Genomic DNA, 15,223 nt, shown 5'->3' with positions numbered 1-15,223 from the left:
TAACAGAAATAGAATTCATGCGGATTGAGATAAAGGATAAGTCGTACTAATAGGGATATTCTACAGCCTACAGAGCAGTGGGGAGAAAATATGTAGGTAAATGTATGAAATAAGTTTTTTAAAAATCATAATCATGGGGATTTCCAAATAAATTGGCAGGGAAAGGGAGTGAAAAGGAAGATGGAGATTTTACCGTTTGTACAAGACTTCTTCCTGACCCAATATGTAAGAATCCAACAAGGGAGGAAGCACTGCTAGACCTAATAATGGAAAAAGAAAATAAATCTTACAAGAGATATCAAAGCTAACAGCTCAAGTTTTTTATGAACATTAAAGACAGATGCAGGCCAGAATGTAATGGACAATAAGGAAATGACAGATTTGTTAAAGGAGTAGGAAGAGGACAAAATACTAGGAAATCTAAAAGTAAGTCAAAGGATGCAGCTGGACTTCATATAAGTTTTAAAAAGGGTAATGGAGAATATAATTGGGCTTAAGGACTGAATAGTTTCCACCCCAGAGTATGAGAAGATGTAGAGGTCATCATGTCCAATGCTTGCTAGGTTCAGGAACTTTTAAAAGTGGATTCTCGGGATGTGGGCTCTGCTGTCAATGTCATCCTATCCAATGCCCCTTGCTCGTTGCCTTGAGAAGGTGATGGTGGGCCGTTTTCTTGAACCACTATTGTGGTTTGATACCCGGAAATGTTTGGGATATGACCCTGAAGTTTTAATTTGAATGATATTATAGGCAAGTTGTAGCAATATATAATTGAAACTCCTCTTCCCATCAGTTCTGTTGTGTAAAGGAAGCTGTTGAATGGCACATCCAGCAAGAATGAAGTGACGTGGCCTCCACTGCAGCTAAATTTGACCCGCTAAATACCAGCAACCAGTTTAATTTGTGCTGTTAAAACCTTCAGGAAACTTTTTTTTTTACAAACCTGGCTGATGTAGCTGTTTCACTGACCTGAAACTAAGAACAAGAGACATGCTTATACTGCAGTTGTCAGAGTGCATCCATGTGTAAATCCATCTCCGGGCCTATCAGTTCTCCTCCTTTTCGCAGGACAATCTTGCGACGCTTTGAACAGTGCTGGTTAATTCCTGGCACGACCCACTTTTTATTGCTGGAGAAGAAGAAAATGCTTTAGAGACCAGAATCCCAGCACTCCTGGTGACTGAAAAAGCCTTCTAATTACAGCTATGAAACCTATTGTTTTAAAAGTTTTTTATTCACTACGTATGGATGGCAAAATAGCTCCACTTCCGTGGTGGAGATAGAAATCCTTTCAAATCTCTTAGCAAGGCCAACTAGGCACAGAGTCGAGAATTACCTACCCCGCCCCTGGCAGTTGAAAATCTCCCATCGGATTTATCCCACATCGAATCGTCCGCCCATCCTGCTGAATTGTAAATGAGCCTCAAGTTAAGTCCCGGGGTCCATCCATTTTTTCAATACTCAGCACACTTCAGTCATAACTCTCAGCTGAAGTTGCAGAACTGGGCAGAGATGAATCCCCTGCATTCAAAATATCACCCTCCCTGATGCTTTCTTGTATGATTCACAGCCTTAAGAAAAGCGCAGTGGCAGCCATCCAAAAATACACATGCTCTGGGCTTGTGTTGCAATGAAGCATTAGGCAGAGTTGTTTTCCCGATCTAATTGCCTTATTTTGGTACATGGGGCCATCTTGTGGGCAGATAGTTTAATCCTCCACCTTGCTCTCTATTGTTTTATATAATAAATCTACAGAGTACACTGCCTTTCTTAATTCACAGTTAATTCAGTTAACTGATAATTCAATTCAATTTATTTTAAACTTATATTGATACTTCTGTGTTATTTACTTGACTTAATTAAGTTACTGGATAATTTCTTTTATATTAATCCAAAAAAACTTTAAATTAGCAGTCTATATTAGACAACCAAATAAGAGTATCCTGGAAATATCTTAAGTCAGCAGCAGCCATTAATGCAGAGGCCTCAGGCCTGCTGCTGGGATCAAATTTCCCTCCTGCTTTTCTGGCACTTAGCCTGATCAGGAGAGGCCTAAAGGCCAGGGATAAGGAATTCCAGTGTGCCTAGGGCTGGACATGCAGAGCATGCTTCTGGTGCGTTCAAACCTCCATCCTGATTTTCCGGGAGTTGGCAGACCTGCCAGCCGGAGTGCCCTGGGCCTCCCTAATGGCCTGCGACAGGGAGTCTCAGTGCACTGATCCTGTACAGGCAGTGGACCCAGAAAAGGAGGGATCGCAGCTTGCGCTACTTTTATTTTTCTGTTATTGTTGACTTGTGCTAAATCCCCTTGATATTCACGGGCTGCCATTGATTCAAATGGTACTAATCTTGACACTTATAGCCAAATATTTCCTTTAGGTGAAATCCCGAGTGTAAGTATGTCTGGGCATGATTCACACCCGCTCAATGAGAAGTGGAGCCCACCCTTGCTGCATTTTCTGGGGTCTGCTTTGTAATGACCCACTGCTGCCACCATGTAATGGGGAGCTTTCACCATGTACTGAGTTCTTTTTATGTTGTCTTGTGCAACATAAATGAGATGTGTGGAGTTCAGCTGGTTGAAGATCTCAAACAGGTTTATTTACTGCTAAACTATAATACACAGTACAGAGTTAACTATTTACAGAACCTGCCCTTAAGTGTTACAGTAGCAGAGTGACTCTGGCTCTGAGTCACATGACTGTATCCTAATACTAGTCTCATTAGCATATTAAGATCTTAAAGGGACATCACTCTTAAAGGCAATCACACAACAAGCCCTCTTGGCAGCATGGATATCGTTTGGCAGTGGGAGCTGGTGCTACTGCAGCAAGATTGAAAGGCCTGCAGCAAATTAAAGTAGTGATCCCAGTAACAATGATTTTGAAAGCAGAACTAAAACTTGACCCAAGAAGATCTGTCGGGTGCAGCAGGACTCAACCGCCATTGGTTCACTGAATAATAGTTAGAGCTCTTTCTAGATGAAGTCAGGCAGAGAGGTGTGGTACTGTTGGGAACAGGCTGGAAAGGAGAACAGCACTGTAGAATGTGGCCAGGGCAGTCAGTGCCAATTTGACTCATGACAATGCAGTGCCAGAGAAAAGTAATGCCCTTGGGTCAGCCACACGGTCCACGAATTTGTGGTTCCGATCATGACCAGCCATTTGCACTGGCTTTGCTTCTCAAGTGTACAGGAGCTTTGTTCACCGTCAGTACCCAGGAGGCTGCCTGCACTGGTGCTCTTTGCACCAGACTTCACCAGGAAGCTTTCCTCTTCTTTCAGTCTTTCTCAGTCACTTCACTAAAAGCCTCACGTGGTTTGAATTGCTGAGCATGAGCTTCTTCCACATCCTTGATTCTAACTGCCTCACCATTGGCTTTCAGCTGCCTAGGCCCTAAGCTCTGGAATTCCCTCCCTAAACTGCTGCCCTCTCTATTTCGCTGTAAGATGCTCCTTAAAACTTAGCTCTTCAACTGTCCTAATGTTTCTTTAAATTAAAACACATGGGATTGGGGGTGAGGTACTGACATGGATAGAGATAAAAGCAAAATACTGCGGATGCTGGAAATCTGAAACAAAAACAAGAAATGCTGGATTCACTCAGCAGGTCTGGCAGCATCTGTGGAAAGAGAAGCAGAGTTAACGTTTCGGGTCAGTGACCCGAAGAAGTTCCGAAGAAGGGTCACTGACCCGAAACGTTAACTCTGCTTCTCTTTCCACAGATGCTGCCAGACCTGCTGAGTGAATCCAGCATTTCTTGTTTTTGTGACATGGATAGAGAACTGGTTGGCAGACAGGAAACAAAGAGTAGGAATAAATGGGTCTTTTTCCTAGTGGTAGGCAGTGACCAGTGGGGTACCGCAGGGATCAGTGCTGGGACCCCAGCTATTCACAATATATATTAATGATATAGGTAAGAGAATGAAATGTAATATATCCAAGTTTGCAGATGTCACAAAGCTGGGTGGGAGTGTGAGCTGTGAAGAGGAGGCAGAGAAGCTCCAATGTGGTTTGGACAGGTTGAGCGAGTGGGCAAATACATGGCAGGTGCAGTATAATGTGGATAAATGTAAGGTTATCCATTTTGGTGGCAAAAACAGAAAGGCAGATTATTATCTGAACGGCGATATATTGGGAAAGAGGGAGGTGCAGCGAGACCTGGGTGTCCTTGTGCACCAGTCGCTGAAAGTAAGCATGCAGGTGCAGCAGGCAGTTAAGGCGGCAAATGGTATGTTGGCCTTCATAGCGAGAGGATTCGAGTACAGGAGCAAGATGTCTTGCTGTAATTATACAAGGCCTTGGTGACACCACATCTGGAGTATTGTGTGCTGTTTTGATCTCCTTATCTGAGGAAGGATGTTCTTGCTATGGAGGAAGTGCAGCGAAGGTTCACCAGACTGATTCCTGGGATGGCAGGACTGACGTATGAAGAGAGATTGAGTCGATTAGAAGAATGAGAGGGGATCTCATAAAAACCTACAAAATTCTAACAGGACTGGACAGACTAGATGCAGGAAGGATGTTTCCAATGGCGGGGAGTCCATGACCAGGGGTCACAGTCTAAGGATAAGGGGTAAGCCATTTAGGACTGAGATGAGGAGAGACTTCTTCATCCAGAGAGTGGTGAACCTTTGCAATTCTCTACCACAGAAAGCAGTTGAAGCCAAATCATTAAATATATTCAAGAAAGAGTTAGATATAGTTCTTGGGGCTAAAGGGATCAAGGAATACGGGGAGAAAGCGGGAACAGGGTACTGAGTTTGGATAATCAGCCATGATCGTATTGAATGGCGGAGCAGCTTGAAGGGCCGAATGGCCTACTCCTGCTCCCATTTTTCTATGTTGCTATGTTATGTAGCTAGATGCCAAATTTTGTTTCACAACTTTCCTGTGGAGCCCCTTAGGAGGCTTTACTACATGAAAGGCGTTGTTGAATTTTTTTTTATTTGTTCATGGGATGTGGACGTCGCTATCTAGGCCAGCATTTATTGCCCATCCCTAATTGCCCTTGAGAAAGTGGTGGTGAGCTGCCTTCTTGAACCGCTGCAGTCATTGGGGTGTAGGTGCACCAACAGTGCTGTTATGGGAATTCCAGGATTTTGGCCCAGCAACAGTGAAGGAGCAGCGATATAGTTCCAAGTCAGGAAGGTGTGTGACTTGGAGGGGAACTTGCAGGTGGTGGTGTTCCCATGCATCTGCATGCCTTGTACTTCAAGGTGGTAGAGGTCATGGGTTTGGAAGGTGCTGTCGAAGGAGCCTTGGTGAGTTGTTGCAGTGCATCTTGTAGATGGTACACACTGCTGCCACTGTGCATCGGTGATGAATTTGAATGTTGAAGTTGGTGGATGGGGTGCTGATCAAGCAAGCAACTTTGTCCTGGGTGGTGTTGAGCTTCTTGAGTGTTGTTGGAACTGCACCCATCCAGACAAGTGGAGAGTATTCCATCACACTCCTGACTTGTGCCTTGTAGATGGAGGACAGGCTTTGGGGAGACAGGAGGTGAGTTGCTCGCTGCTGAATTCCCAGCCTCTGACCTGCTCTTGTAGCCATAGTATTTATATGGCTGATCCAGTTCAGTTTCTGGTCAATGGTAACCCCAGGATGTTGATAGTGGGGGATTCAACGATGGTAATGCCATTGAACATGAAAGGGAGATGGTTAGATTCTCTCTTGTTGGAGATGGTCGTTGCCTGGCACTTGTGTGGCGTGAATGTTACTTGCCACTTATCAGCCCAAGCCTGGATATTGTCCAGTTTTTGCTGCATTTCTACACAGACTACTTCAGTATCTGAGGAGTTGCGAATGGTGCTGAACATTGTGCAATCATCAGCGAACATCCCCACTTCTGAACTGATGATGGAGGGAGTGTCATTGATGAAGCAGCTGAAGATGGTTGGGACTAGGACACTACCCTGAGGAACTCTTGCATTGATGTCCTGGAGCTCAGATGATTGACCTCCAACAACGACAACCATCTGCCTTTGCGCTAGGTATGACTCCAACCGGCAGAGAGTTTTCCCCCTGATTCCCATTGACTCGAGTTTTGCTAGGACTCCTTGATACCATACTCAGTCAAATTCTGCCTTGATGTCAAGGGCAGTCAATCTCATCTTACCTCCTGAGTTCAGCTCTTTTGTCCATGTTTGGGCCAAAACTGTAATGAGGTCAGGAGCTGAGTGGCCTTGGCGGAACCCAAACTGAACGTCAGTGAGCAGATTATTGCTGAGCAAGTGCTGCTTGAAAGCACTGTCGACGACCCCTTCCATCACTTTGCTGATGATCGAGAGTAGACTGATAGGGCGGTACTTGGCCGGGTTGGATTTGTCCTGCTTTTTGTGGAGGTACCTGGGCAATTTTCCACATTACCGGGTAGATGCCAGTGTTGTCTCTGTATTGGAACAGCTTGGCTACGAATGTAAGTTGTTATTCACCTGTATGGCCTGCGGACTGAAATCTGGGTTTTAATGAGTCTCATTGGTACCCTTAGGCCTACTTTCCTGCAGATTAGTGTTCATGTGGAGACAGGGCATGGCAGGTATGGTCAGGCATGATGCTCGCTTTCAAAAGGATGCAAGGTCAGTCTGCGTGTCTAGCCGCAGAAAAGGTGCAGCCTGTAAATGTTGTGTCAATGGACTGGGCTCCCATGCAATCGGAGCCACTTTAGTCCCACAAGGCCCCTGCAGCAATGCAACAGCAGCCACCCAGTACTCCTGCTACTGAGGTAACATCTAGGAGAAGTGCTAAACAGGCCTCTGGTTCATCCAGCACACAACTGGCACTAAAGGAAAGTTATGGCAGTAAGAAACAGGTAGGCGCAGGGCTGGTGAACAGAATTATGGTCGTCATGCTGGCGGAGATTTTTCTTGGCAAAGTTCCGAAGTGGCTTTGTGTCGTGAACGTGAGTTGATGAGCACACAATAGAGTTTGTATATGATGGTGGGTAAAGGGAAGCAGATGTTGGCACGATTGTTCATGCAGTTGTCAAATGTGGTCGTCGAGCAAAGGCCTCCCAGATCTGATTGGCTTGAATGTATTTACAAGGAGTGGCAGGATTTCTTCTATATCTTCAAGCTTCATGTAATTAATAATGAAGTTCGTGGGGAAAAAAAAAACACTCGCGCAATGCATTGTGTTCATCGCTCGCAAGAAAAGCCACTGGGTTTGGCAGCAGTTGTGATCCAGTAACAAGGATTTATTTGGCAATTGTGGCTAAGTAGCAAATCTGATGGAGTTTTCCCACTTGGTTGGTTGGGAGTTTTAGAAATGAAAGCTAAATGAGAGACTATAGTTTGTAACTGATCTTCGACCCAGTCACAAGAAAGGTCCTGGCCCACAGGTGAGAAGTAGGGAGAGTTGGCATCTTTTAACAAGTGTCTGGTGAAGGAGGAGTTTCCATCTATCTTTGTACTTTGTTCCTGTTTTAATGTACCGGCCTCTTAAAGATAGTGTACAGTACTTGTAGGGCATGCATGGAAAGTCTGTGGGTTTTAGGTGCACACACCAGATTTTCACATCCGGTTCCCATGCTACTACTGCAGCAAATTGTATTTATATTTTCACCTTTTTAAAATCAAGAGCCATCCAAGGCACTTCACTGAGCCAAAAAGGGGAGATACTCGGCAGGGTGACTAAAAACTTGATCAAAGAGGTTGATTTTAAAACGGGCCTTAAAGGAGGAGAGGGAGGTGGAGAGGTTAGTGGGGTGTGTGGAATTCCAAACCCTGGGGCCCAGGCAACTGAAGGCCGGTTTCTGAGGGTGGGGTGAGGGTGGGGGCTGTGTGAGCACTGTTGGAGGTGGTGGGTGTTGGTCATGCACTGGAGGCCAGTGTCAGATGAATGGAGATTTCGGCATGGGGGTGGCGTCATGGGGTTGGTGCTGCTTAAAACTTTGGTCACCTGTCCTAATATCTCTATATAGCTCAGTGTCAATTTAAGAGTGCAATAAATAGTAATGGTACGGGCTATTATTATGTAAGTGGTGTGCTATCCTGGCTCCACAGCTATCTTATTTTTCTGCTTAAGCATCATAAAATGTGAATACTTGGCGAGCTGTAGTTGTAACTGGATATTACAGCAGCTCTTGTTGGTCTTTATATAGTGTCTTTAAACTAAAGAATAACTCAAGGCACCTCACAGAGAAGAAGCTGGTGCCACATACAGCGGAAGATGATGGAACTGGTTTATAAAAGACGGATTTTGAGAAGCTTATAGAATCAGGGAAAGGAGCAGCAACTCATTGGAGTTGGGGAGACAGTTAACATCACCTGACTGCACTCCTGCCTCAGTTTATCCGCTGCTGAAACCCTCATACATGCTTTTATTACCTTGAGGCTTGACTATTCCAGTGTTTTCTCGGCTACCTCCCCACCACCATCTTCCTCCATCTGATGTAAACTATGTTCCTCAGTGTCAAACTTAGCTTGATAACACACCTTTGAAGCACCTTTGGATATTTTACTACATCAAAGGCACTATATAAATGCGAGTTATTATGGTAGTGCTGATGACAATAGGACTGATGCAGCTGAACACTCTCCTAATGATGGTGGAATGAGAGAAAGGGAGATAGATAATGCACAGGAGGAGGCCAGTCAGAAGACCAAAGGGGACAGCCCGGACATGAGGTTGGAGAAGTCTGTGGAGGGATTTGTAAATAAGGGTGAGGGTTTTGAATCTGACATTAGGACACAGGAAGCCAATGGAATTCAGCATGGTCGGAGGTTTGTGGGCGAGTGGGACTTGGTGCGGAACAGGATACAGACTGCAGAATTTTGGTAGTGTTGGAGGCTGTGTGGGCTGAAGTTCAGAGGACAGCATTGGAGATAGGGAGAAGGCAGGTTCTTACAGAGATGATGAACCTGGTGACAGCACATGGGGAAATGAGGAGTTACAGTGATATCAGGTTGCCAAGGGAAGGCAGATGTGCAGACGTTAAGATTTTTTAGGAAAAAGAGTTCGAATGCTCCTTATAGATGTTGTTGGACGTGATTCGTGGGAAAGAGCTTTCTGGGATTGTCCTCAACCTCGCATTAAAGCCTTCTGAATTCTTGAAAGTTCTGTTTAACTGTATGTGGTGTTTTCCAGTTCTTATAATAAAATCTTCTCTGTCAACCAGGTGGTACTTTGGTAAACTTGGCCGCAAAGAGGCTGAGAGACAACTTCTGTCTGTCTGTAACCCAAGAGGAACATTCCTCATTCGTGAAAGTGAAACCACCAAAGGTAAGGATTTTTCTCTCATTTTCTGCTAAAACACATAACCATTTTGTTCTGAGAAGGGCTTCCCCTTAGATTTTAAACCCAGTCAAAAACTGAATATTGTTTACCGAAATAATAAATACAGCACATTTCACAGCCAAAACTTGATTCAGTTTATTAATTTCATAAAACTCATATGGCCCCCTTCCCAACCACTGGCAGGAAAGCGTGTCAAAGCCATGTCACGAAATCCTGAGTTAAACAAATGTCATCTGGACACAAACTTTGAATCATGAAATGCTGGTTAATCATTCTCTTCCCTTTATTCACTTTGTTTTTTTTTAAAAGAAAGTTCTAATGGCTTAACTAAAAGAAAAGACAATGTTTAGTTTATAGCTACAGTGGCGCAGTGGTTAGCACCGCAGCCTCACAGCTCCAGCGACCCGGGTTCAATTCTGGGTACTGCTTGTGTGGAGTTTGCAAGTTCTCCCTGTGTCTGCGTGGGTTTCCTCCTGGTGCTCCGGTTTCCTCCCACAGCCAAAGACTTGCTGGTTGATAGGTTAATTGGCCATTATAAATTGCCCCTAGTATCAGTAGGTGGTAGGGAAATATAGGGACAGGTGGGGATGTGGTAGGAATATGGAATTAGTGTAGGATTAGTATAAATGGGTGGTTGATGGTCGGCACAGACTCGGTGGGCCGAAGGGCCTGTTTCAGTGCTGTATCTCTAAAACTAAATTTATCTGGGAAAGGTTATAAATGTCGGTCCAGATTTATGTAGCATTGCATCTACAAAACATTCTTCATAGCTGGTTGAATACCCTTCTGATCAAAGTCTTTTTGATTTTGAGTTGCCCCTCCTGCATTTAAGTGGTGGTTGTGTGAGTTGTCTATCAACCTGCTACTCTGACACACTGTGGTCCGAATTTCCGCCACAGAGGCGGGAAGCAGGAGCCAAGTTTGCTTTCAGGTTAGAAACCCACCTCTGGTGGGAAACTGATTAAAGTTAAGCTCTTCATGGAGATGAGCCCTTAATTGATATGGAGGCGGGTTTCCTGTCCAATTGGAGCCCATGGGGGGGTGGGCCAGATGAAGTGTGGGACTGATTTAGACTCTCCAAGGCAGCCATCACTGAGGCTGCTGGCTGTCCTAAGGGAGAAATCTGCAGACTGTAATAAAGCCTTCCACAGCACCAGAGGGAAGCGAGATGTCACAGGACAGCTGGAGACCGGGCACCAAGGGCAGGGCTGCCTCTCACTTCATCGATGCTGACCTGGATCTAATGCTGGAGGCTGTGATGGGGAGGAGGGAGATCCTCTACCCAGAGGGTGGGAGGAGGAGCTCACCTTGTCGTGCAACAGGGGCACCTCTCTATTCAGTGTCATCTCCCTCCATCACCATTTCCTCCTGACTGAGAGTGTGGTGGAGGTAGGTTCAATTGAAGCATTCACAAGGGAATTTGACTGTTGTATGAAAGGGAAGAATGTGCAGGGTTACGGGGAGAAGGCAGGGAAATGGAACTGAGGGAATTGATCTTTCAGAGAGCCAATACAGATGGTTGAATGGTTACCTTCTGCGCTGTAACAGTTCTGTGATTCCTCTCTCGTCTCCTGCTCGTTCCTCTCCCGATGAGCTGTCTCCTTACAGGGCCTCACTGTTCTCAAGGTCCACACCTCTCTGGAGAGCCATATTATGGAAAGCGCAGCAGATCACCACAATGACCCTTGTCGATGGGTATTGGAGGGCGCCACTCAACCAGTTTGGGCACTGGAATCGCATCTTCAGTAGCCCGATGGCTATTCAATGGTTGCCCTACTTGGCAGATGGCGTTGGTTGTATTGCTTCTGTGACTCTGCCTGGAACTCCCATAAGAGAGATCAGTAGCCATGTCTTCAAGGGATATCCCTTCTCCCTAGGATCCATCCAGGCACTTTGGGGGTTTGAGTGAATATCTGAGGCAGTGTGGACTGTCAGAGGATGAAGTCGTCATAGCAGCTGCCAGGAAATGATGCACACATGGAGGAAGCTCTTGTTGTGGTCGCAGACCAGTTGAACATTGAGGGAGTGGAAGGCCTTACACTGATTGGCCATTCACTGGGTACCTTGATGGTCACATGGGCGCAATCGATGATGCTCTGCACCTGGACAAATCCAGTGACGGCAGCAAAACCCTCTGCCCTCTGTCTCTGCGAGGCTGTGTCTGCTTTAAAATTAAGGTACTGTCCAGCTCTGGCAAAGAGGGCATCAGTGACCTGCGAGATGCAGTGGTGTACAGATGCTTGCGAGATGCCACCAAGGTCCACAGCTGATCCTTGGAAGGAGCCAGAAGTAAAGAGATTCAAGGCCACAGTGACTTTGATGGCTACTAGAGGGCACAGCAACCAGTGCTGTAAGGTGCAAGATCTTTGGTGATGAAGGCACAGATGTCTGTGACCATCTGCCTGGAGAGTCGCAGTCTCCTCCGGCACTGGGTCTCAGTCATCTCCAGGTAGCTCCGTCATCGGCGTTAGATCCTGTGTGAGGCTATAGCCTCCATTGCCTTCCTGCCCCTCTTTTCTCTTCTGTGCCCACCTGCTGTTCGAGGTTCTGACTTTCCTGGAAAGAGTGTTGCCCCTCATCACTACTGGGCCCAAAATCTGACAGTCTTACCTCCATTGCAAACTGCAGCCTTCCTTTTGGACACCTTTGAGTTCCTCAGGGTAATGTCTTAGGCCCAACCAGCTTCAGCTGCTTCATCAATGGCCATCTTTCAATCATAAGGTCCGAAGTGGGGATGTTCGCTGATGATTGCACAATGTTCAGCACCATTTGCTACTCCTCCGATACTGAAGCAGTCCTTGTAGAAATGCAGCAAGACCTGGATAGTATCCAGTCTTGGGTTGATAAATGGCAAATAACATATGTGGCACACAAGTGCCAGGCAATGACTATACAAAAAAAAATCTAACCATGTCCCCTTGACATTCAATGGCATTACGATCGCTGAATCCCCTATTATCAACATCCTAGGGGCTACCATTGACCAGAAACTGAACTGGAGTAGCCATATAAATACTGTGGCTACAAGAGCAGGTCAGAGGCTAGGAATCCTGAGGTGAGTAACTCACCTCCTGAGTCCCCAAAGCCTGTCCACCATCTACAAGGCACAAGTCAGGAGTGTGATGGCATACTCTCCACTTGCCTGGATGGGTGCAGCTCCAACAACACTCAAGAAGCTCGACACCATCCGGAACAAAGTAGCCCACTTGATCGGCAGCAGTGTGTACCATCTACAAGATGGGCTGCAGCAATGCAGCAAGGCTCCTTAGACAGCACCTTCCAAACCCGCGACCTCTACCACCTAGAAGGACAAGGGCAGCAGAAGCATGGGATCACCACCACCTGCAAGTTCCTCTCCAAGCCATACATCATCCTGACTTGGAACTATATCACCATTCCTTCACTGTTGCTGGGTTAAAGTCCTGGAGCTCCCTTCCTAACAGCACTGTGGGTGCACCTACACCACATGAACTGCAGCGGTTCAAGAAGGCAGCTCACCTCCACCACCTTCTCAAGGGCAATTAGGGATGGGCAATAAATGCTGGCCTGGCCAGCGACACCCACATCCCATGAATGAATAGACAAAAAGGTACCCCTGCCCCCTTATTGACTTTGGCAACTTGCCTCCTGCTCTTCTGCTGAGAGCCTATTCTCTCCGCCATCTGTGCAGCACCAAGGCACCTCCTTACCAAATGCTGTGTCCCGCTTTGCCCCGCTGACCCTCATATCGGGCTGGGCTGATGCCCTGGGGCAGCCATGACTGGCTTCCCACTCTGTACCCACCTCCCTTCAACAGTTCTGAAACTCATGCGTCCCCTTCTAACTTCCACCCTCCCACTCCAACAAGCTCTTTCAATACTTTAATTGGCCTCAATGAGGAGGAGAGCGGGTTCCCTGACTCACCCTCCCCCTACCCTGGTTAACATTGCTGGAATCAAGGATGGCTTCATGAAACTGACACGCTGCCAGCATTGGTATTTTAAGGCCCCCGCCCACAGCCTCTATTCACACCCTCAGGCAAATCAGGAAATTCACCCCCCTGTGTCTCCCTCCCAGACAGTTAAACCAATATGTAAAACAATGTAACATTCTTAATTATTGTCTTTGTAATTATTGTTTCTTTAACTCTTGTACTGGGGTGAATCTTGTGAATATGTAACTTAATCCTAATGTGTTCTTATTCTTAATCACTGACCATCTGATCAGATGCCTCTGCCACTTCCCTCCCTTTCCCTCACTCACCAGGCCTAACACCCTCTGAGATTCCGCCTGCCCTAGCCCTGACCATGTATCTTTTTCTAGTTCCTTACCTATATCCTCTCATATCCTGTCCAAACTCATCTTTTCTGTGATGCCCACCTCCCGATCTGTTCACCCTATTACCACTAAACTGCTGAAAACCCAACTTCACTTCCTGGTTCCCATGTTAGCTGATATTGTTAATGATTCTCTCCTCAGGTAAACTCCCCCTCTCCTTCAAATCTGCCATCATCAACCCTCTCCTCAAAAAATAAAACCCCCAACCCACTCCTGGCCAGCCTCCCACGTTCTACCCTCTATAAACTTGAGGTCATCCAAAACTCTGCTACCTCCATCCATACTCACACCAAGTCCCATTCACCATCACCCCTGTGCTCACATCTATATTGTCTCCCAGTTAAGCAAGGCCTCTATTGTAAAATTCTCATCCTTGTTTTCAATTCCCTACATGGCTTCACCCTCTCCCTGAGTCTAGTCTGCTCCAGCACTCCAACCCTCAGATATCTGCGCCCCTCCAATTCTGACCTCTTGAGTATCTCTGATTTTAATTGCTCCACCATTGATGGGCCTGCCTTCAGCTACCTGGGCCCGAAGATCTGGAATATCCTCCCTAAACCTCTCTTCCTCTCTACCTCCTTTTAAGACACTCCTTAAAATCTACCTCTTTGACCAAGCTGTTGATCATCTGACCTGATATCGCCTTATGTGGCTCAGTGTCATATTTTATAACACTTCTGTGAAGCACGTTGGGATGTTCTATTACGTTGAAGGCGCTGTATAAATACAAGTCGTTGTTAAGTCTCAGTTACAGTTTTGCCTTATATTGACACTGTAATGTTCTTTGTTGTGAGTTGTCTTGGCTAACTGGTTTGCCACCACAGTCAGGTAATTAATTGGACTCTCTAGTAAAAAGACAGTATGGTTAGGATCTCCATAGTATTGAACAACCAAAACTGGCAAAAAAGGTAGTTGTTCTTATAAAATTGTTAGTCTGATACCGTTCTATAGAATTGAAGCACTCCACAGGAGTTAGCTGTGTGCCAGCCTTAGATTATACGCTCACGTGCTTGTGTAGGGCAGCAACTCAAGGCACTAGGTCATGAATCAAACCATGCTGGTTGTCAGCTGCTACTGGCTGACAAACTGAAAGTGGTAACATCAATTTTTCCGAAGACCAGAGAGAGATTGAGCCAAGCTAATAGACTGACCTGATAAGTTGTCAGGGCCTTTTATGAGAGACCTATGTAGGTGGTGGGGGTACATGATTGTAAAAGACTCAGAGGAATGTGATTCTGAGTATCACTGAACTAAATAACAGCGCCACTTCATTTGATGCATGCAGGTGCCTATTCTTTGTCAATACGTGACTGGGATGATACAAAAGGAGACCACGTTAAACACTATAAGATCCGCAAACTGGATAATGGTGGGTATTATATAACGACCCGGGCACAGTTTGAAACGCTGCAGCAGCTGGTTCAACATTACGCAGGTGAGTGCTATTTTCAAGCTGTACTTGTGACCAGTCGACACTCTGTTCAAATTTCCTAATGTGCATTTTCGTTTGAAAGTAAATGAAAAATTGCAACAGCATCCACCAGAGTAGTGAAACCTGTTTTCAAATGTAAAAGTTAGTCAAATAATATAGTAATCTTGTGTCATTTAAAAAAAATAATATTTAACATTTACGTGTGGAAAATATAATGCAACTGCATATCGAAGATTTAT

At 45.7% G+C, this 15,223-nt stretch overlaps 1 protein-coding gene across 11 annotated transcripts in view; it reads left to right on the top strand.

The window, feature by feature from the left end:
- The window catches only part of fyna (FYN proto-oncogene, Src family tyrosine kinase a), a 328,748-nt gene that overhangs the window by 278,100 nt on the left and 35,425 nt on the right, over positions 1 to 15,223 (top strand). For all 11 annotated transcript variants that reach the window (XM_068027408.1, XM_068027430.1, XM_068027394.1 and 8 more), the window contains 2 exons: positions 9,117 to 9,220; positions 14,838 to 14,987. In XM_068027408.1, the coding sequence (XP_067883509.1) occupies positions 9,117 to 9,220; positions 14,838 to 14,987 (254 nt within the window). The remainder of the gene's footprint in view (positions 1 to 9,116; positions 9,221 to 14,837; positions 14,988 to 15,223) is intronic.

Source organism: Heterodontus francisci, chromosome 3 (assembly GCF_036365525.1).
Source record: "Heterodontus francisci isolate sHetFra1 chromosome 3, sHetFra1.hap1, whole genome shotgun sequence".
Classification (NCBI taxonomy): domain Eukaryota; kingdom Metazoa; phylum Chordata; class Chondrichthyes; order Heterodontiformes; family Heterodontidae; genus Heterodontus; species Heterodontus francisci.
This window is presented reverse-complemented; position numbering and strand designations above follow the sequence as displayed.